The sequence below is a fragment of the Asparagus officinalis genome, chromosome 7, assembly GCF_001876935.1.
Source record: "Asparagus officinalis chromosome 7, Aspof.V1, whole genome shotgun sequence".
Lineage (NCBI taxonomy): Eukaryota > Viridiplantae > Streptophyta > Magnoliopsida > Asparagales > Asparagaceae > Asparagus > Asparagus officinalis.
Genome location: NC_033800.1, coordinates 24,058,519 through 24,074,120, shown reverse-complemented (window position 1 = coordinate 24,074,120; position 15,602 = coordinate 24,058,519). Strand labels below are relative to the sequence as shown.

The 15,602-nt window shown below is 31.4% G+C and overlaps 1 protein-coding gene across 1 annotated transcript; it reads right to left on the bottom strand.

Annotated features, from left to right (window-relative positions):
* On the bottom strand, positions 5,101 to 14,197 carry LOC109849750 (DUF21 domain-containing protein At4g14240-like). Its single transcript, XM_020419618.1, has 13 exons — positions 13,587 to 14,197; positions 12,232 to 12,308; positions 11,041 to 11,124; positions 10,836 to 10,949; positions 9,524 to 9,610; positions 9,295 to 9,366; positions 7,617 to 7,684; positions 7,261 to 7,348; positions 7,095 to 7,168; positions 6,655 to 7,021; positions 6,037 to 6,083; positions 5,877 to 5,958; positions 5,101 to 5,587 (listed from the first exon to the last, which is right to left on the bottom strand). Exons 1-13 carry the CDS (start codon positions 13,828 to 13,830, stop codon positions 5,465 to 5,467), a joined length of 1,527 nt encoding a protein of 508 aa, XP_020275207.1. The 5' UTR covers positions 13,831 to 14,197; the 3' UTR covers positions 5,101 to 5,464.

Below are 15,602 nucleotides of genomic sequence, written 5' to 3'. Positions count from 1 at the left end.
TTAATATCAAAGCTTTATTGGAGAAAACATTAAAAAAAGTTAATATGTGCAATTTTTCCTTCCAAAAAAAAAAGCTTGTATAATCTATTCATTTTTACACGCTTACCATATAATAACCATTCAAAATATTCATCGCTCGGAATTTGATGTGGAACATTTTCTAGGAGGTTAAATGATTTATATATTAAGGGGGTGTTTGGTTTAATTTCTACAAATTATAGGAAATGTTTTTCACCCAAAATATGATTTCCTTGTATTTCTTTAAAAAATTATAGGAGAAGTTTTGAGAAGTCAAAAAGTACTAATTTTTTTTGTTTTTTTTTACTTTGCTTGTTTGGTTCAAAATAAGAAAATGACCCATAACTTTAAAAAAAATAGCAAGATTTCCTATAATTTGTAGAAATTGAACCAAACACCCCCTAAATTTATAGAAAAGTGTCAATGTGGTATCAGATTTCTGGGTGATTTTCGTCCATTTTGAGAGAAAATTATTTTCTGTAAATTTTGATACTTTATTGTACTTTACAAAAAATATTTCTGTAAATTTTTTTGAACTAACACATTTTATAGAAATCTACAGAAAATTTTTAATTACAGAATTGTCATTGTCAGACATTTTGAAAAAACTTTTTTATAAAATTGTGCAACCAAACACCCCCTAATTAGAAGAATTTTATTTTAGATAATGTCCAAGGTCGTTAGAAACTATTTACCTTATCCTAATAGAAAATTTGCTTGCCTTGTATTGCCAACAACATGTTGACAAATTGACAATCACACCAAGATGGATACAAGTCGTGAAGGGCAACGAAGGGTCCTAAACAGGCCCAATTTTTGGGGATAGGAGAACACAAGACCTAATTGTTGGCACCAAAAAAAAAGAAAAAAGAAAAAAGCCTTTTCTATAGCAATTGATTGGTTTTCTCAAAATTGAAGATAAAGGGTTTAAAACTAATTTAATCACATGAAATGTTTTGAAAATTTTCTATGAATTTTGTTGCGTCATAATTTAAGCTTCGTTTGGATATTATAATCTTTTATTATCTTTTTGCAATTTAGTCTTCTGTTAATTAACGGTACTTATGTATTTTTGTTACTTTAACTTATTGGTAAAATTATATGCAGTTACTTTAACTTATACGGTAACGTTAATTTTTAATCTGTCATATATTTTTAACTTTTTATTCATTAACTGGATATTTTGATTTGTTGTTATTGTTATTGCTATTTTTTACTAGCATCAACTTGACTATTTTTAAATTCTGAAAAGGGATAGTAAACCTTAAATTATAAGTTACATTTATATATCTTAATGAAGAATATTAAACAATTACTCTTTTCTTTGCCAAGTTTTGAAATTTTAGTTTGTTATTTTTGTGATTTTCAACTTTTGAGGGGGTGTTTTGCATTTTTTTAAACTTGGGGAGTATTTTTTGAAAATTGAAAATTTTAAGTTTTGGTGCTTGTAATTTTAAAGTTTCATATGTTGATGGTAAGTTTTTAAATGTAAACATATTTCTTATAACTCTGAAATTTTAAGGGCATTTTTTCTAATTATTGAAACTTTGGGTTATTTTTTACAAAATTTAAATCTTTAGCAGTCTGCTGATAATTTTTAGATTTGATGTGTATTATTTATAAGATTTGAAATTTCAAGTTTTTTTTGTGATTTTTAACTTTTTTGGGAGTTTTTATAATTTTATAACTTTGATGTTAGTTTTTATAAATATTTTAAATTTCAGATGCCTCATGGTAATCATTTGAATTCATCTATACTATTTTCAAGTTTTTAAATGTAAAGATATTTCTTATAACTCTGAAATTTTAAGGGCATTTTTTCTAATTATTAAAACTTTGAGTTATTTTTTGCAAAATTTAAATCTTTAGCAGTCTGCTGATAATTTTTAGATTTGATGTGTATTATTTATAAGATTTGAAATTTCAAGTTTTTTTTGTGATTTTTAACTTTTCTGGGAGTTTTTATAATTTTATAACTTTGATGTTAGTTTTTATAAATATTTTAAATTTCAGATGCCTCATGGTAATCATTTGAATTCATCTATACTATTTGCAAGTTTTTAAATTTTAGAGTTTTAGGGTGTTTTTTCTATAATTTAAAATTTTTAGGGTATTTCCATAATTCTTAAAACGTTGAAGGTGCTAGTTCAAATTTTAAATTCTTCGGAGGCTATTATTAATTTTCGGATTTCATGTTTGTTATTTTAAGTTTTAAAATGTTAGAGCTCTTTGTGTAATTTTAAACTTTTAAGGGTATTTTGTCCAATTTTTATATTTTTTCTTTTTTGTAATATTTCATGTATTCTAGTATGTTAGCCACATATAATTTCTTTATCTTAACAAACTGATACCATGGAGCTGTTTGATGTATTTTATTAATCTTATTTTTTTAGAGTATTGAGATATATATAGTTTACAGGGTATTAGGCAGAGTATAACTATGATTAGGATAGATTAAGATTTAAATGAAATATTTAAAATAGCATAAAGGTAATTTTGACCACGGGAAGCTTTTTCTAAACTCGTGTTTTTAAAGAGAGTATGATTTTGACGCACCAAGTGTAGGTCTTCTGAAAAATTAATATCAAAGCTTTATTGGAGAAAACATTAAAAAAAGTTAATATGTGCAATTTTTCCTTCCAAAAAAAATGCTTGTATAATCTATTCATTTTTACACGCTTACCATATAATAACCATTCAAAATATTCATCGCTCGGAATTTGATGTGGAACATTTTCTAGGAGGTTAAATGATTTATACATTAAGGGGGTGTTTGGTTTAATTTCTACAAATTATAGGAAATGTTTTTCACCCAAAATATGATTTTCTTGTATTTCTTTAAAAAATTATAGGAAAAGTTTTGAAAAGTCAAAAAGTACTAATTTTTTTTTGTTTTTTTTACTTTGCTTGTTTGGTTCAAAATAAGAAAATGACCCATAACTTTATAAAAAATAGCAAGATTTTCTATAATTTGTAGAAATTAAACCAAACACCCCCTAAATTTATAGAAAAGTGTCAATTTTATAGAAAAGTATCAATGTGGTGTCAGATTTCTGGGTGATTTTCGCCTATTTTGAGAGAAAATTATTTTCTGTAAATTTTGATACTTTATTGTACTTTACAGAAAATATTTCTGTAAATTTTTTTGAACTAACACATTTTACAGAAATCTACAAAAAAAATTTAATTACAGAATTGTCATTGTCAGACATTTTGAAAAAACTTTTTTTTATAAAATTGTGCAACCAAACACCCCCTAATTAGAAGAATTTTATTTTAGATAATATCCAAGGTCGTTAGAAACTATTTACCTTATCCTAATAGAAAATTTGCTTGCCTTGTATTGCCAACAACATGTTGACAAATTGACAATCACACCAAGATGGATACAAGTCGTGAAGGGCAACGAAGGGTCCTAAACAGGCCCAATTTTTGGGGATAGGAGAACACAAGACCTAATTGTCGTGAAGGGCAACGAAGGGTCCTAAACAGGCCCAATTTTTGGGGATAGGAGAACACAAGACCTAATTATTGGCACAAAAAAAAAAGAAAAAAGAAAAAAGCCTTTTCGATAGCAATTGATTGGTTTTCTCAAAATTGAAGATAAAGGGTTTAAAACTAATTTAATCACATGAAATGTTTTGAAAATTTTCTATGAATTTTGTTGCTTCATAATTTAAGCTTCGTTTGGATATTATGGTGTTTTACTTGTTTCCATGATGTTTTTGCCAAAAACAAAACACAATGTGCTTGAAAACCATAGTGTTTTTTGAGCTAAATTATCCTCAAAGCAAAAACACCACACTTATTTCAAAATACCTTTTTAGGTGTTTTAAGTTTAGTGTTTCAGTTTTGAGTTTGAGAAGTTGTTAATATAATATCTAACATAATATATTAAATGTAATTAATATAAAGTTATTATCAACGTGCTTATTATATTATACTATGTTATACTATACTATATTATAGTTAATCTAATATATTAGTAATATTTATTAAATAATATAAAAATATAATAAATAAAATATCTTATATAATAATAAGTATCATATTAAATACTAGTATTTAATATGTTAATAATGTATTATATAATAACAAATAATAATAAAATATAAATAAACTAATAAAAATAAGTAAAAAGTTATTGATAATAAATAATAATATAATAATGATATAATAATATACTATGCAATAGTATAATCGTTATAATATTATTAACTTTTAATAACTAAATTATAATAAATTAATAATTATAAAATATTATATAATAGTAACATATTTAATAATAGCAATAACAATATAATAATAATATTATAATAATATATTGTATAGTAAGTGTAAATAACATATAAAAATATTAATATATTAAGTAATAAATAATATAATTTATTATAAAGTAAAATATATTTAATAATAAAATAATTTATTGCTAACATATTAAAAACTTATTAATATATTTTATTTATATCATAAATTATTAATATATTATTAAAGTACTATTAATAAAATCTAACATATTAAAAACTATAATATATTATATAATATTAAAATATTATATATATATTAATAACATACTAGTAATAACATAATATAACATTTTAATGATATTATATTATATGAATAATAGTATCTACTATATTACATTAATAATAGTAATAATCTTATATAATAATAAATAACATTTACTTATAATATAATTAAGCAATAACAAATTGATATACCAAAATAATTAAATATATAATTATTTGAAAATAATATGTAATAATTATAATATAATAATAATTATAATATAATATAACTCATTAAAGTACAATATAATATTATAATATATTACACAATATTCTTTTGCATTATATTTAATACTTATAATACTATAATAATGTAAACAAAATATTATATTATTTTATTTATAATATATTTTATTATAATTAATGTATAATATATTAATAATATGTTTAATACTAATGTTGTAATGGGTCAAACTAGTTTGACCCAAAATACTTAACATAGTGTTTTTAAAACATTTTAAGAGAAAAACACAACATCATTCCAAACAAAGCCTTAAGTTTTAAACGGTGTAAATACAAAAGACATGCTGTATGACTGCTTATTTGTTTAGAAAATAACAATACTCTTTAAAAAGTATTTATGCGGAGAATACAAACCCTTACATCTAATTGTACTTTTGTTTGTATCTTTTGTAGCACATCTTCTCGAGCGGATAGTTTCGCCAATAGCAATGTTCCTTCACATATTCATCTTATAAATTCCAATCTCAAATACGCACCCCTGCAATCTTATAAATTCCAATCTCTCTCTCTCTCTCTCTCTCTCTCTCTCTCTCTTGGGAATGTCCAATTTCTCACTATAATTACAAAAAAATAATATATAAATGGTGACTCAGAGACTAGTTGTGTTGATTTTAACTGCCGCTTCCGCTTGCCCTTTATTTCTTGTTTCCTAGTAGAGGTTCTGTGAGATTTCCACGATGTCGTGGTGTATATAGATCACCTTCAGTAGCTTTCTTCAGTACCCCGGCAGGTTGTGCACCTTGCTTATCTTGACTTCCCTGGTAAAAAGAGAAAGAGAAGCTTAAACCACAGAAAACAACAATTGAGGATGCGTACTATCATTTTATCTTGGTAGCTCATTTTGAAAATGAACTAGCAGCTCAAACCTAGTATCTCAAATGCGACTAGCAGGTCGACCTCACAACTAGTCTTTCTCTTGATAGCTTACTTATGGCAAAATAAGCTGTCACATCATCTCTCTTTCTTTTCCATTGTATGTATGTATAAATGTATATGCATGCATATAAAATGCCAATGAATGCTCTGAGAAAGATGACAGTCTCTTACGATGGATTTTGAACCAGTCAATCGCCTAAGAGATGGGGCGCGTGCAACCGAAGATGCAGCAGCTGCAGCAACGACACGTATCCTGAACAAAAGCTAGTTAGTTGGGAAGCTAGAAACAGACACTAGAATAATAAATAAACTTTTAGTTCAGTGACAAAACCTTCTGTGGACATCAACGTATTCATCAGTCTCGTCCACTATTTCTTCCTGTAAATAGACACAGGCATTTTTAGCATTCCATGTTTCAGAAATTCTTTAACCTTAGTACAGGAGCCATACGACACCATACATGCATTGACAATGTAGATTCTACTATATTAAGATTGGAGGAGGATAAGGTAGTAGTATGAAAGTGGCCTTTTTAAGCAGTCTTCTGAATTTTTTACATAAGTAATTAATATTAATTAAATTCTGTGATCGCATAATGCAAAATACCCATATGATAAGGACAGGAGTGGTTCATAAGTCATTCAGTACATTACGAGTGCTCACTGGCGAAAGAAACCAAATAAATAAATAAATAAATAAATAAACCATTATCATTTAGTTGAATTGATAAATATTAAGTACAATTGCTCCATCAGTATTTCTACGTCTTATTTTTCACAATTCACAAAGATCTGCAACACCATGTCTACTTAATATTTCCCTTCAAACATCTCGTCTGGAATCTAAAAAGTAAGACTAACCAATAGTCGACAGAAAGCATAACAAAACTTAAGAATAGATAATAGACAGAATGATACTGGAAGCACCGCGTGGAGCACAAGGTACTTACTTGAAGGAGTTCTTCAAATACATCTTCAAGTGTGATAATACCAATGACCTGACCATCTTCAATATCCTCTGATACATGGCCAACTACATGGGATGTCCGCAGCAAAGAGGCTGGCTTATATCCCTTAACCTGAATTTTCTGGTTCTCAATGTCAACAGTTACGCTGTCTGATATTTTTTGTTCTGTACAGAGCAAATTTGTTGTCAATGTGGAGTCCCCATTATCTTCCTTGTTGCCTTCAAATTTTCCCCTATTCACAGGTGGGATGTTTTCCCCTGCATTTTTAGCCTTTACTACAGCAGCCATATGACTGCTCCCTTTTTGAAATTCGTTGAGTATATCGTACAAAGGCATATCTGCTGGAACCCTGTTAAAATTTCAAGATCTGAACGCATAGATCCTAGGTATGAAATGAAATAAATTAGTGAAGAGGGGGAAACCTTGGAATTCTTCTGATGGAAACAGCACTGACAGGTGTCTCAGTCTCAGCACGAACAGTGAGAAGACTTTTTACCTGGTTCCAACCAGCAATGTCACAAAGCAAAGATCAGTATAATATCAGTTTCCAATTTTACTCCAGTATAATAGTAGATATCTTATATATACCAGCAGAAGGCCAATAATGTTTCTGGGATTTCCTGAATAAACAGGAACTCGGCTGTGGCCCCGAGCAAGAATTTTGCCAATTGCTTCCCTAAAAGGCAACAAAGTTATTTATATTCTTTCTCGTAGATTATAAAATAAATGAATACGAAAACCCCCATGAGAAGAATACTAAAGCTGATCTAAATTGACGGACATATCACCGATAATGTGTAGAACAAGTTTTGGTATGTATCAACTTGAGCAAACGATCAGTCAATAAAAGAAGTCAATCACAAGAAACTGAATGCAAGGTGGGTATAACTCCAAAAGAACGAGAAACTAGATGGACTGCAATCTTATTCAACTTTGAAACTCACCAGTCCAGTTTTGAATTGACATCTAAAGAGAATGTGGATTCAATAGGTGTCATGGCTTCCTCAGCAGTCTGTGGAACATAGCAGCAGATTTAGGATTATAAATGTATAGCTTAACAACATAACAAATATAAGCTGCATTTTTTTTGGGAGAAGAAGCAAGCATTGAGTCACCATACAATTCAATTTAGGCCTAACTACTATCAGAAAATTTGAATATGACCCAAGACCGAGCATATAAAAACTTAAAAATCTATGACCAATACATCCTAACATTATTAATGATGATCAAATTCCAGTACTCCTGGATGCTGGCAATTTGAACTGAAGAACTATGGAATTCCCAAAAACTTACCAATAGAATATATTTTCAGACACTCACTCTACAACAAAAGTTTAAAATTATGATATATTTTGTCTCTACACGACACATTTTTGTCTCGCACAAATAGAGCATGACACATACCAAAATTATGGCTAGAGCACGTGTGGAGAGCGTCTTTCTACACATGTGAGAATGTGTCGTAAAACTCACGACACATACATATATTGAGAGTAGTGACACATAGTTGTGTCACAAAACTCATGACACATACATGTGTCAAGAGTGGTGACACATAGTTGTGTCATGTGTCTAGACCATAAAAATATAAAGAGTATCACCATTCAACACTATAACTTCCTAAAAGGTCACCCATCCTAGGATTACTCTCATCAAAGCACACTTAACTATGGACTTTTTTTAGCTTATACGTTATCATAAATGTTTAATCATCATCATAATTAAAATCTAATATTTATAATTTTGGCCCATCAATAGATCCTCTCACACTCCATGTTGGACTATTAGCCTTTTTCAATTATACTTGATTGTATATCTAATGACACTAATATGTGTTGTGATTTGCCACACTTTTTATTTGTGTCATTACTGTTTAATCCTTTGCAAATAAAATGACACTTTTATATGTGACTTAAAATAATTGTGAACACATACAACTTTTGTTGTAGTGACTCCTTATATTTCAGTTTTAAGAGGCAAAACACAGAGCTATGTACAAGAGAGTATCAAACAAGCACACTCTGATTCATGACGTAGAGGTTGCTTATTAGATAGGACAAAGAAATCCTCATTGTGATTGTTGGGGTTATAGAAATCCTCATTGAATAGCTTGATTGCTTTTCAATACTACAGAACTTGCTTACAAGCAATTGTTTGACATTTGAAAGTCTAGCCATGTAATGCCCATCATAGTCTTACATCGGCTACTTAAAATAATAGAGGAATTTATACAGTAAAGTCAAGGGATTCAAGTGCAACATTGGTTAGTCAATTTTGACAGTGGATTGAATCAAACAACGTGTTACACTCAATGGGTCCCACGGCTTACACCACCCCAACAGGTTCGGTGGCTCGGGGCGTGACAAACCAAGAATATGTTCTATACTGATTACTGAAACCAATGAGATCTCATGAATGGTTCTCATAGATGCACCCTCGCTACCTTAAGGAGGGAGCTGCAAATGGACACAGAATATGTATTTCTACCACAGGAAATAAGGATCAATTATTGCATTCCATGACCCATATCTAATTTGCTATGTATCAGTTTCTGACATTAAAAAATCAGGACCAAGGAAGAGAACCATTAACCTCTTATGAGTTCATCCATAAGCATACCTTTTCTGTCAAATCTAGTGCGCCACTTATTATTGTTGTCTCATCATGGGTGAGTTCCCCACCCTTACCAGCCTAACATGTCAAAAGCAATGAAATTTCATGGTCAAAACAATAATGGAATAATTCAAAAATTATCGTAAAGAATCTGTAATGTGGTTAATAATATGTTCCGAGCGAAATATCACATCACTCAATCATGGAATAAAGGATACTATCACAATGTTTATACCTCTTTGCCATGGATAGACACCAAAGCTTTTAATTGGGCACGTCTAAAAAGTGCAGATTCATTGTGTCCCAGAGCAAAATCTAGAAGCTGGAGGAAGGAAAAGAAGGTTACAGATTATTTCAGCTACTGCCTTTATCGAAAGCAAAATAAAAGCAGAAATATCAAACTTTCTGCAGAGCTAGCCAACCATTAGAACTAGAAAATATGACGTGCCAACAAATATGAATAATAAGTCTAAGTTGTAATCATGTTTTCCAGTTACAAATTCTTGATATGGAACACTAAATGGTAAGTTAAGGTCAAATCACAAACAGAGACGCATAAGAAAATGTTGCTTCCATGTTATATAGTAGTATAAAAGTAGGATAATGAATCACCAATGTCCCATCATCTACAAAGTAGTATAAGGTAATGCACACAGCTACTGGAAGGCGATCAGAATTCACGTATCATAGATTTTGTGTTTCTTTCTAAGTCAATTGATGATAAAAATAAAAGGGGAAAATAAATAAATATTAAAAGAAACTACCCCATTTGCACCAAAGGCATTATATCCATCAAGAATTTGTCAAATCTGATGTGTCAAGAAAAAACAGTAGAGTTGGCTAAAAGAAAACTCTAAGGTGCCAGAACGCCACAATTTTTTAATATTTGATAGAAAAACATTAAATTTGCCAGAAATCAACAGTAAGCAGAAAAAGGAAAGAAGCAAACAAAAAAAATATCGCCACACTACCTCGAATTAGAAGATAAATCATGGGGAAAAGGATGAGAAAAAATTTGCAACAGACCCACATGAACTTGAAACAGCCCAAACATACACGATGGCAAGAAAGGATCAAAGAGATTTCAATTGCATTTAAGGATAAAGCTACTTATCTTTTTTCGAAATGCATGATGAAATAGTGTGGTTCTATTGCTATTTAAGGTCATAATGTACTTGGAAAGTCTTGCACATGTTTTTTCTGACAAGTATGCATGTTTTATATATGTATACATTGAAAACCATGCAAAAATAAGAAGTATAACTAGAATGATATATTGCATCTTTTATTATCTTGACTCGGATCAGTATTCCGGGGTTCTTAGTTAATTAGCACGCTTATGCAGTATATCGAGGTCGATTATAAGAACAAGTGACTTAATCTTAAACTGTGCAATCAGACTGTAATGCAATTAACTACTAGTTGGTGGTTGCCAAGTACCAAGAAAGACTAGTGGCTATAGAGGCAATTGAACAAGGTTAACATCAACCACAGGTCCTTAATATGAGATAAAGGTAAGAGAGTGTGATAGTTTAATATTTTCATACCTTCCCAATAGGATAGGCTATTGGATAGCAAACAACCATCAAAATACGAACAAGCCAAACAAAATTAGCACCCACAGCCAGTCCATATCTAGTACATATAGCCTGTGGAATAACCTGGATAGGTAAATTATGTTAGTATAATTTTATTATGGCTAAACAATTTCATAAGCTTCAAATTGAAGATGGTAAAATGAGAACAGCATACCTCCCCAAAAGCCAGAACAAATGTTACAGATAAAATAACAGCAACAATAGGATGAAATATCTTGTCAAGGAATATAGGAAGAGCCTGCATCGATAAAATAATTAGTCCAGTGTACGGTTAGTTTGCAATTTTGTAGAGTTAAAGAGAAGAAAAAAAATCTACCAACATATAGTAGATTGAACCAAGGGAAGCTAAACATCTTGCCTCTTCTTTTAGACTCTTTTATATCTAGAAGAAATTTGGAAGCTAGCTTCTTGGCTTAATGAGCTCGACCACAAAATTGACCTTTTAGGATATATATTTTATAGCAAACTCTTCTAACTCTATTATCAATTGTTCCTTTGACCAATAATGTGTCACCTAATTAGAGGACCTCTTTGTCAAGTTATCAGGTCATAGTATTTGTTTCACATTTCGATACAGACCTTGCCTTCCAGTTCACACTTGATCCAATTTTGATGGAGAAAGCTTAGTAATGCAGCACGCCATACAAAAGGACAGGTTTTCTTTTTGCCACAAAATATAAATTGCTTGATACAAAAATATAATAGCCTGAGACTATCAATAAAACAGTTCCAAAATTTTAAATAACTTACCATATGTTTCATGCACACACAGGAATCATGCTAAAAGGATGGTTACCATGAAGTAAATTTTCTTAGTTATATCTGAAGGGTGAGGTTTTGCACTCACGTGTTATTGTTCTTGTTACAGACCACATCCTGAACACATGTTTATATTCTTACTTTTGTTTAGCCTTATTAATTTCTTCCTTCTTTAAGTTCTTTCCTGTCACATGGTTCTCCGTTTGTTATTATTTAAATTGCTTCAATCATTACTATTAAATACTGCTCTACTACACAAATGGGATACCACAACTACAAAGATTATAACTCTAGGAACAGCAAGAGAATTACAACCTTGGAAGAGCAAGTGACATGCTGGTATGAGGTGTTTAGAGCCTCAGTTAAGAGCCTTGGCAGCCTCTTTCTGGACATAACTTTCCATTATCATCTAAAGGAATTTGATCCTATTTTAATAAGCAAGAGAATTACAAGGTGGATTGCGGCATGCACTCTGACATGTGATTAGAATCCAACTGTGCATAAAAAATTATGCGGTTTCATGTGTAGAAGAATGTTCATTCACCTGTACAAAGAATTGCAAGTGGAAGTAGAACTAAATGGTTACCTCCATGGCAACAGCATTACACAACAATAAAGTCACCAGAAGTTGGTGTTGCTTTTGAACTACAGGAAGGATGTGAGCTGTAAAAGAGGGGGAAAAAGAAGAAACAAAATTAGGGGAGCACAAGTAACCAAACAGCAGTTTACACATTGGGTTAACTCTAAGTATCTAGGTAGCGTCAACACTTCAAAGAGGAGATACCACATGGATACACAGCAGATACTTGGACACCCTGCTACTTGCTTGCTACGTGTTGATACTCTTGGTAATGTATCCTAATAGATGCAATACATCCTAAATGTATCTAAGAAATATCAAAGATGTACCCGACAAAGTTAAAACCAATTATATGAACGATGAGTTCACAATTTATTTGATTTGCAAATGTATTGAATTCATATAATTTGTCACAAAGCTGACTACCAGCAAATCACAATTTCATTACGCTTACATCCAAAGCATATCAATACAATAATTTTTAAGGATTTTCTTACCTCTCTAGCCACATAGCTGTTTGTATATGTGTTCACAAATTTAAATAACTTTTACGACACACATACCACACCTGTGTTAGATGCTCCTAGTACATGTATCCCTTGTTTGTCCATAGTTCTTAGCTGATAGGTTGAGATTGTAGTGTAGCATCAGTTAAAGATATATGTGCTGCAACAACACGGTAGAGGACCCCGTATTTGTCCATTTGCACCGACACATACAAGAATATTTTTACGTGATTAAGGATTTGACGCGGAATCTTATGAGATGAAGATATAGGGTCAAAAAGGCGAAGAATCGGGAACAAAAGAAACAGCATAAGAATCTAACCTTTTACATACTAAAATTTTGATATACAACAGGTAGGACCTGAACCGGTGTGTCAACGAAATAATTTCTGATTGCTGCTTATTGATGCCCATATTCAACTGAGCATTTAAACCCTTAATTCATGGTTATTCCAAGAATCCGTGCAATATTAACAACAACAATAAAAATCAAGTCAGTTTATTCAAATTGTTCTGGAAAAGCTTGAAATATGAAATGAGATATTAAGTTAACATGCCGTTAGTCATGTGCATCATGAGGATCCTCTATGCACACTCTGAACCCAAAAGACAGAACTCTTGGTCAGAATGTCAAGACTATAAATTTTAATATATATATATACATATATTGTTGCGCGAGTCCAGGTTTTGACTCATCAACTTCAACGTTAACGCAAACTACAACCAAATTCTAAGTTTCATCTGAATTATTACTACTACAACATCCCAAGAAACCAAAAAGCAATCAATCAAACTCCAAAGAATCCACTATCGCTAAACTTCAAAAATTAAGAGACTAGAGAGTTGAATTCTCACCGGCCTGCTTCTTCTCGGTTGGGGTCCCACTTCGCTGGAGGATCTCGAGCTCGACGAGGCCCAGCGACATCAAGCCTAGGGTTAGTCCCGACATTATACCGGCGAACAGAACCAAGAAGCAGGAGGTCCCTGCGTAAATACACCACCACATGGATCCCAACGAGATGTCCTCGCCGGCGACGACGTCGCCGCCTCTCGCCGCCGTCAGCACCCGAGCTAGAGTCAGGGCGCTCAAAGCCTGCATCTTTTTTCGAAATTGTAGGAAAAAGATGGATCTTTGATTTAAATTTAGTTTCTTGCTCCTCCGCTTTGGTCTTTTTTTATGTATAAGTTCTTATTTTTCTTTATTTTTCTTTTTTTTTTTGAGAGAGAAGAGAGGTTGTTGCCGTACGGGATCGAAGATCCACGTAACGGGCGCTTTGGAGCAAGCGCTAACGGGACAAAAGCTCGGATAATATATTCGTCTTTCTCCTCGGTATCTTTGCACTTTACCCCCTGGACTATGTAAATATTGGAGTTACCTGGTCGGTCAATTCAGATTCTTGATCATGCTCTCTACCTCTGTAACTAGCCTTCTTTGTGGCGATTCAGTTGGCGTTGAGTAGTTTTGTATTATTGTTTCCATTGTTGTTTAGTTTCCGTTCTATCTAAAAAGAAAATTGCAAAGACTTAGATAAGAACGAAACAAAGTGGGATGAAACAAAAGGGGAGGGTGCCAGCTGGTGATTGAGAGAGACCTTTTACAATGTTATCGCTTCAATCCATCCGAGATTAATAAAACCAAAGGACGGTGTTTGGCTTTCGCCATCGATAAACATTACTCGTTATAGTTGCAATATTCATGTAGGTCCGGTAGTTTCTTCCACATGATTGTTTTGTAGTTCTGAAAGTACTTTTTAAGGGTAGATTACGTAAAACCTTCAACAACTTTCAGCATTTTGCACCAAACTGCCATCGACTTTCAAAATCGCTCTTAAATCGCAGCAAGTTTTGCAGAAAATTCTGAAAAGTTAACACTATTATATTTGACGAGACACATGCAATTCACGTGGCCTAAAAATATTAAAATATTCCTTAAATTATTAAAACTCTTATTTATGATATTTTTTTTATATTTTCAGCCATAAAAATATAAATTTCTCATATTCTATCGTTCGTTCTCCTCTTGCTCATATCCAGATTAGGGTCCCGAACCCTAATAATTTTTTTTCCTAAAATTTTTCTTCAAAATATCTTTTTATGTTGCTTTTTGGCTCTAATTTATGGGGTTGTCTAGAAAATATAGAACTCGTTAGGGATTTTCTGCAATTACAAAATATTAGGGGTTTAGAACGTTTTGAAAGTTATCAGGGATTTACCGCAGAACATTAAAATGTCCTGATGGCTTTTTTGTGTAATTCTACCCTTTTTAAATATGTTTATGATAATCCTGAATAACTAATTGCATAACTGGTTATTATGAGAGATTCAAAGAATTTCATTTTAAGACAAAACAAAGAACAAATTACTGATTAAAATAGTACATCTTTTTAAATTTGCAGTCATTTCTAATACATGTAACACCTTAGCTATCAAGAGGTAAATTTTTTCACATGCATTCGCACAATTGATAGTTGGACGTGAGTCATATCCATCTTTACTCATTGCGTTTGAGGCTCTTTCTGACGAAGTTCATCAACGAGGTGTTTTTTGAGTAAACATGGGTTGCATATTGTTTCTGGGTGTATTATTTTCGTGACAATAGAGGATTAAAGAGATTGTTTATCTATGATCCATCTCTGGATTCTCCGTAAGTGACTTATTGAGTGCTTGACACTTTCAAGCTTTGGAAGACTCAAGTGTCATAATTTTATTGCTTTGGTGTTCTTCATTTTTCATTATTGTTTTTATAGCTCTAGACTTGATTTGTATGAATTAGATGTCATGTTCTGTGCTTTGTTTTTATTTTAATCTAAGGAGCGTAACCTAGCTCTTTCCTTACTTTTTTTTGGAAAGGAGTCCATGATAAGAAATACT